Source organism: Wolffia australiana, chromosome 18 (genome assembly GCF_029677425.1).
Source record: "Wolffia australiana isolate 7733 chromosome 18, ASM2967742v1".
Classification (NCBI taxonomy): domain Eukaryota; kingdom Viridiplantae; phylum Streptophyta; class Magnoliopsida; order Alismatales; family Araceae; genus Wolffia; species Wolffia australiana.
The window spans coordinates 6070937-6078513 of NC_135852.1; the positions used below are offsets into that span (position 1 = coordinate 6070937).

The 7577-nt window shown below is 47.5% G+C and overlaps 1 protein-coding gene across 1 annotated transcript; it reads right to left on the minus strand.

Moving 5' to 3' along the window:
* Positions 1-1647: 1647 nt before the first annotated feature.
* Positions 1648-6957, minus strand: LOC144714813 (uncharacterized). Its single transcript, XM_078589609.1, has 4 exons — positions 6283-6957; positions 4984-5347; positions 2019-2149; positions 1648-1713 (listed from the first exon to the last, which is right to left on the minus strand). Exons 1-4 carry the CDS (start codon positions 6955-6957, stop codon positions 1648-1650), a joined length of 1236 nt encoding a protein of 411 aa, XP_078445735.1.
* Positions 6958-7577: the final 620 nt, after the last annotated feature.

Sequence of the window (7577 nt, forward strand, 5' to 3'; positions counted from 1 at the left end):
TTGGCATTTATAATATATTTAAATATTTACTAAGGAGTATCCACGTCATTCGCCCGGGCGAATAAATGGATATATTTATTTAAATAAGAATAAAGAGAGAGAGAGAGAAGAATAGTCAACATAAGCGGCTATGATTTAAAATATATAAAAGAGAGAAGAGAGAGAGAAGAATAGTCAACATAAGTGGCTATGATTTAAAATATTTAAAGAGAGAAGAGAGAGAAGAATAGCGGCTTATGATTTAAAATAAAAGAGAGAAGAATGGTCAAAGATTACGGCTAAGAGAATAAAAAAATATATATATTTTTAAAAAGACCTTTGTCCTTTTCTTTTGTTTTTATTATTTCAGGGTGACGTGGAGAATTCCTAGCCGTTCAAATGACGAAATCACTTGCCAATGATTGCGGGCGGACGACGCGCACAACAACGTGTCAGGGCGTGATCCGAGAAAGCGGAAAACGAGAAATAATCATGCTAGCCAATCAAAACGCGCCATTTCCAAGCTTATTGGAGGAGAGATAAATAAATCCAACGGCTCAGATTTTTTCTCACTAAAACCTTTATATCTTGAGATCTACATGTCCGATTGGGCTGAAATTTTGAGGGTAGGTTCGTCTTTTCCCCCTCTACAATCCAGACGGTTGGATCTTTAATTGGAGGTCTGGAAAAGGGCGAAAATCACTTTTGGAGGCTCTCCCCAAGCAATTGGCCAGGAAGGACACAGGAGGCATTCTGGAAGTCGTCAGATCTGGATCTCTTTATCAAATTTGTAAGTTTCTGAATTGTATTTGATCATCTTCTAGAACGATTCGAAAACGCCTTGGCATGGGCGAAATGTACATGCCCTAGATTCATGTTTTGAATGCATCAGCACTTCTTTTTTTGATTTGGATTCGAGATCTGACTTTTGATAAATAATTCTTAATCATTTTAGGACATTTTTGCTTCATTACATTTTTAATTTAGGGTCGAAATTGGGGCTTTCCCCAATTTCTTCACTTTCTCTCTCTAGGTTAATTTGATTTGGTTCTCTCTCTAGATTTCGGTTTTCATTGTTTAGGAATTTAATTTAATATATAAAAAACCCAAAAATAAAATTTGAACCAAAAATTCATCCATTTTGAACTCCAATTCAAAATTCACTTTCTTGATTATTAAATTCCCAATTTTAATTCTGAAAATTATTATAAATTTTATTAAATTGGGAAATTAATAATTTATATTTTTATGAGCTTAAAATAATAATAATATTCTTATCTGGAATTATCTGACCGAAATCAAAATTAAGTTTTACTTAATTTTGATTATTTTAAGAATATTATTTAATATTAATTGAATTAAATATTGCAAAATTCAAAATTACTTGACTTGATTCATAAAAATTGTTTGAAAATTCTGAATTGTTGCCTCCTTGCGGATCGACCCCTTGCTTGCTCTATATTGTTATTTAGTAATTAAGGGAATTATAAATTTATTGCATAAGTCTAAAAAGCGCAACGACCACGTAAATTTACGTGATTTTTCGGCTTATCAGAGGGAGCGCCTGCCAAGAATGAAAGAGAGAGGAGCGGGTTCGTGCATGTACCGCGTGGTTGGCGAGGGCATCTGCTGTCTAGTTGCCCTCTCGCATCTGGTGACGAAAGCAGGCTATGCGAGAACGACACCGCATGATGTCTTGCCACGCACGGCGGAGTCGCCACTAGGAACATGTACCTAGACGAAGCATATCAACTAATATCTGTGAGTCCGATTCCATGACGATATTGTGAAGGTTTCGTTCCTCACCGAGGAGTAGACCATCACAAATCGCCATAGCCTCGGCTACTATATTAGTTTGTATGCCATAAAAAGAAAAAAGGCAAAGAGTATACTCCCCGCATGGTCTCGAGGATACCTCCTCCCCCTACTGGCCCCGGGTTCCCTTTGGCCGCACCATCCACATTCAATTTAAGAAGGCCTATTGGTGGTGGAAGCCAATAAACAACTCGATACTGAATGCTGATGGGGGCAGGGGTCACCTGAATGCCGATAGAATGGAGGAGGTCACAGGCGAGTGCTGATCGACCGACTCGAGGGGGAAGTAGATGATGAATGCGCCGAAGCCACAACTGAACTCGACGCGTGATGTCCATGACGCGCATGAGCGTACCTGCAAAACGAGAAGAATTTCGCCCTTTCCAAATCTCCCATAGAAGATAAGCTATGGTGATGTGGAGGATGGGACTCCGTGTAGAGCGAGTTGGCGAGAGGATAAACTTGCCAAAACACTCAGACGGGGTCAGAGGAAGAAGGCGGTCGGTGATGAGGCGTTAGCACGCCAGTGCTGTCTCGCTGTGGAAGAAAAGGTGGTCCATCGTCTCCGTGTGTGGGAGGGTGGGACAACAATGGCAGCGGGAACTGAGAGAATGGCCTATACAAGTCACTCGATCATCAGTCGGGAGGCCGCGGTGTAGGAGTCTACAGAGGAAAAAGGAGACGCGCGTATGGATCGCCGGATGCCAGATACGGCGACCCTAGTGCTGAGGGGGGGATTTCATACGGAAATGCACCCAAGAGGAGCGGCATGTGTAAGCTCCGTCGGATGTGAGTGTCCTGATAGCACAATCAGAACTATAGCCAATTGGCATAGTCTGGACCTCGGGTAGTGTGTCCAAGGGGAGACCACGCTGTTCCCATAGGTGTGGCGTGTTGCCTCTAAGCAACTAGGTCACAGTGAGACTCACTCGGTGTGGTACGAACTGTGGGTGGCAAGCGGGTGGCTCATCAGCATGCCAGGTATCGAACCACGCGCTAATGTCGCCTCGACCTATATGCCAACGTGTGACTTGAGCCATCTTAAGCCAATGGCGCTGCCACGTCCGCCATCTCTTAGGACCCCGGATATCTATCTCGCGACGGGCCCATTCATCATATTTGGCTAAGATAAAACTCCCCAATGGGGAGTGTGTGGTACGCATACGCCATACGAGTTTCTTTTGAAGTATGTCTTGGACGTCCAAGAGGCGTTTGATCCCTAGACCCCCTTCATCCGTCGATCGACATGCTTTCGCCCAAGAAACCCAATGATGACGGCTCTCTCCCTCGAGGTGACCAGACCATAAGAAACGCGCGCATAGGCGTTCCATAGAGCGGAGAACGGTGAGAGATAGTTAGTGGACCGCAAGAGTATGTAGCTGGATACTCATGAGGAAATGCCGAATAAGTTGGATACGTCCTCTTGGGGATAGGAAACGAAGTTTCCATCCCTCTAATTTCTTTCTAAGCTTGCCCAGTACGGCATCAAAGTAGTGATGACGAGTAGGGCCAAGAAAGATAGGGCATCTAAGATAATCGAATGGAAGGCGTCCTCGTGAATATCGTGTATGATGCTGGAGTATCTCAGAGCGCCTTATAGTGGTGGAAGGTCCCACAATAAAGCTACTCTTCGAGGCGTTGACGAGCTGGCCCGAAGCTTGCTCGTATGTTGTAAGGACACTCATAAATTCCTTAATGGATTTTTTGGATCCATTGAGGAACAATATGGCATCATTAGCAAATAATGAGTGCGAGAGAATCAGGCATCCCCTCTTTGTAAAATACGGTTGGATGAGGCCTTGGTTGATCGCCTGTGTGAGCGATCGGTTGAAGACCTCCTCCATCAATATAAAGAGGGTAGGTGAAATAGGGTCACCCTACCTGAGTCCCCGCGTAGCCGTGAAAAAGCCGATGGAATTTCCATCCATCAAGAGAGAGAAATGGTTCTCCCTAATGCAAGCATCGACCAGTGCGATGAATGCATCCGTAAATCTGAAGCGTCACAAGACTTCGGTGAGGACTGTTCCATGTCAAGCTTGATGATGACATTGGAGCCCGGGATATGAGTGTCTATGGACTGGGCTAGCTCATGTACTAGCGTGATACTGTCATGGATCTGTCGACCCTTGACAAAACCACACTGTTCTGGCGAGATAAGTCTATCAAAGAAGCGCCCTAGTTGGTTTGTAATGATCTTGGATGAGACTTTGTAGCATACATTACAAAGACTAATTAAGCGAAAGTCTCGGAAGGAAGTTGGAGTGTCCACTTTTAGAATGAGCGCTAAAAAAGTGAATTTCCAACTTCATGCGACGACTTTACTCCTAAACACCTCATTGATAGCTAGCACCAAGTCAGTGCCTACGATATCCCAGCACGCCATATAAAATTCTGCGGTGAATCCATCTGGTCCTGGGGCTTTGTTACGACTCAAGGAAAAAACTACCTCTTTGATCTCCGCTCGGGTCGGAAGGGCTAGCAAAAGTGCATTGTCTTGGTCGGTCACCAAGTAAGGGATAGAGGCAAGAAGGTCCTCGCTCACAACAGTGGGTTGTGAGGAGAGAAGCGAGTGATAGTACTCCACTCCTGCGGCTGCCATCTGGACGGGGTCCTGACTGTACGTCTCTAATAGAGTCGTATAGTTTGGGCACGCTCTGTGACGGATCAAGGCGTGAAAGAAACGTGTGTTTCTATCACCCTCTCGCAGCCATTGGATACGTGATTTCTGGAGATAAAAGATCTCCTAACGCCGCATAGCGTCCTCGAGCTGCTCTCTAAGGCGGAGCTGACGCTCTCCCATATCATCCGTCCAGCCCTCCTATAATCGATAGTTGAGAACAACTAGTTTCTTCTTAAGTTCTTCGACCGGTGTGTGCACGTCGCCAAAAACATGTCGGTTCCACCATTTTAGGTGAAGCTTGAGATTCCTCAGTCTATAACTGAAGTTATCCATAGGGGATGTAGAAATCGAACCATGCCAGTGGCTTCGTACATAGTTGTAGAACTTGCTATGCTCTAACCACATGGTTTGGAATCGAAAGGGTGGACGACGGACCCGATGGCTCGAGTTTGGGAGAAGGAGGATCGGCGTGTGGTCCGAGTAAAATCTTGGGAGGATCTCTATCGTGATGGTGCAATGCATCAATGCATTACTATTGATAACACAACGATCAAGCCGTTCATACATACGCGAATCCGCTTGACGCTCATTACACCAGGTCCACTTCTCCCCTATGGTAGGTGGCTCCACTAGCGAAGACTCGTGGATAAAGTCGTTGAAGGCTTGCATAGAGCGTAGTCGAGGTGGGCGGCCCCCCTGGCGCTCGCTAACATCCCGTATGCAGTTGAAATCGCCAGCTATAAGCCAAGGGAGATCAACGAGCTGTGAGTGGGAATGGATATGTTGAGCGAGTTCCTCCCAGAGGGCATCCTGCTCGGGGTGTCTATGCGTGGCATACACGACAGTAAGCAAGTAGGGCTTTGGGGAGTATAGTACGTCGAAGGTGGCGTAATGTGTCCCTTCAGCCAAGAGTGCGACCGAATACTCTCGCTTCTAGAGAAGCCAGAGCTTATTCGACGGATGGCAATAAACATAATCCATCCCGAGTTTCGTCGCGATGGAATGTAAATGATCCGATGTAATCATCGGCTCGAGGAGCCCCACTATACATAAGTTATGCCTATTGATAAGGGATAGGAGATGTGCTTGGGTGAGAGGGTTACCGATCCCTCTACAATTCCAAATAAGACTTGGAATCATAAATCTATCGGCTCGCGTGACGCACCCGAGATCGGGTGTTGTATATGCGACGTGAAGGTGGGGCATCCGAACGGTGTCTCGAATAGGGAGAGGTATCCATATCAGAATCCTCTGAGAGAGAGGCATCGTCCTCCTCACCTGTGGAATCCCGACCACTAGTACCGCCACATGTGTCCTCCGAGCTAGTGAAAGGGGCTTGACAATTTGTCAAGCATTCCATTGGCTCAGAAGGTATATGTGATGGGTGGAGGTCTGGTATGGAGGCATGGGGTGGGTGTGAGGGGGTGGGAGGGGATGGATCATGGGGTGATGGAGGTCGAGTGGGAGGAGATGGATCATGGGGTGATGGAGAGGGTGGAGGAGGACGGATGGGAGGAGATGGATCATGGGGTGATGGAGAGGGTGGAGGGGGTAGGGTGGGGGTAAGGATGATGAGCAGACAGGAGGGGAGGCGGGCTGAAGTGAGTGGCGAGAGGAGGAAGGGATGCTACGAGGAGGGCTGGACCGAGGGGGGGAATAGTGAGAGGAAGTGATAGGTGAAACATGGGAAAGTAAACAGGGGGATGAAGCGGGAAGGGTGGTTGGTCTAGGAGGTGTCGGGGGATGAGTAGAGGGAGAAGTGGTACTAGAAGGTAGACTCTGCCCATTCCCTAAAAGATCGTCAGCCTCAGATCCCTTGGGTACCTCTAGAAGGGCAAAGTGTTGGAGGTCGGTGTTGTGACACTAACCTCTTTGTCCTTACAGGAAGGGCTATCTCTAGCCCAAGGTGGAGTTTTAGGGCGCTTATGAGCGCCCTTCTTCACCCACTGTGAAGTAGGAAGGGGCATCTTAGCCGTTAGAGGCTTAGCTGTCATAGTGTCTCGCGGGGTAGAAGAGGATACATCAATGGGATGCACCGATGTAGCTACGTGGGGTTTACCTAATGGTGGTCTCTCGCTAGGTCGGCGCCCGTGGTTGGCGGGGGTTGCGGCAATAATGTAGTCATCGTAAACCAAGGGTGGGAGGTATTCCTCCTCAGTGGAAGTGGTAGTCTGCGTCGCCTTTTGGCGACATGTGTGGAGAGTATGACCTAATAGGGTACAGTGTGTACAAAACCGCGGAAGATTTTCGTACACAACGAGCTGGCGGATCAGCTCATCGCCATTGCGAATGAAGATGATGCGATGTATGGGTGCAAGTAGATCAACCTCTACACATAACCTCGCATAGCCGGGACGCCTAAAGAGGTGGATATCCTTGTTCGTACGTACAAAAGTGCCTACCGCACTAGCAAGAGATTCTAACGCAGTAGGTGTGAATAAATGAGGTCGTAGGCCAGGAAATCCTATCCACACCGGGATGGAGTGGGGAAAATGGTTGTGTGAGCTCCCTGTCTGCTCGGTTGTCCATCGGTATGTGTGCATCGTGGAGTCATTGATCGTCCATGTGGTACGGCTCCAAGCTTTCCGGAAATCAGCGTCAAGTTGGAACCGAATAAAGACGCTCTTGTGGTTCCTTGCTCCAATGACCCCCGGTCCAAGGAAATGCTCTTGTGGACCATTCACGTTACCTCCTCCTTAGAGAAGGTAACTAAGCGTACACCCTCGGAGTCAATGTAACCACTCGTCGGGATCGTATCATCGTAGAGAGGGGGAAGGGTAGGTTTTGGGATGGAAGTAGTAGATGGTATTTGCAGGGAACCGGCTACTCTCGCTGCCCATGTCTTCTTCGGGTGTGATCCCGTGCCGCTGGAGGTTGTTGTGGCATTCGTGAGTGGGACCCCATTAGCCGGGGTAGGGCGGTCGCGAGCTCCCGTGTCCAGTCGGTGCAAATCAATCACACTTCCCCGTGAATCTAAATCAGCTAGGGCTGATGCAACCAATTTGCCCTAGGGCAAGTCACTTGAGTCAATTTGGTCGACTTAATCGGGGTTGACCAAGTCAAACTGTTTGACTCGAGTTGACTCTGACGAGGCAAGCTGCCTAGGGTTGACCATGTGGTCAATCGGCTCAGTGTTGACCAAATGAGCAAGCTGGGTAGAGTG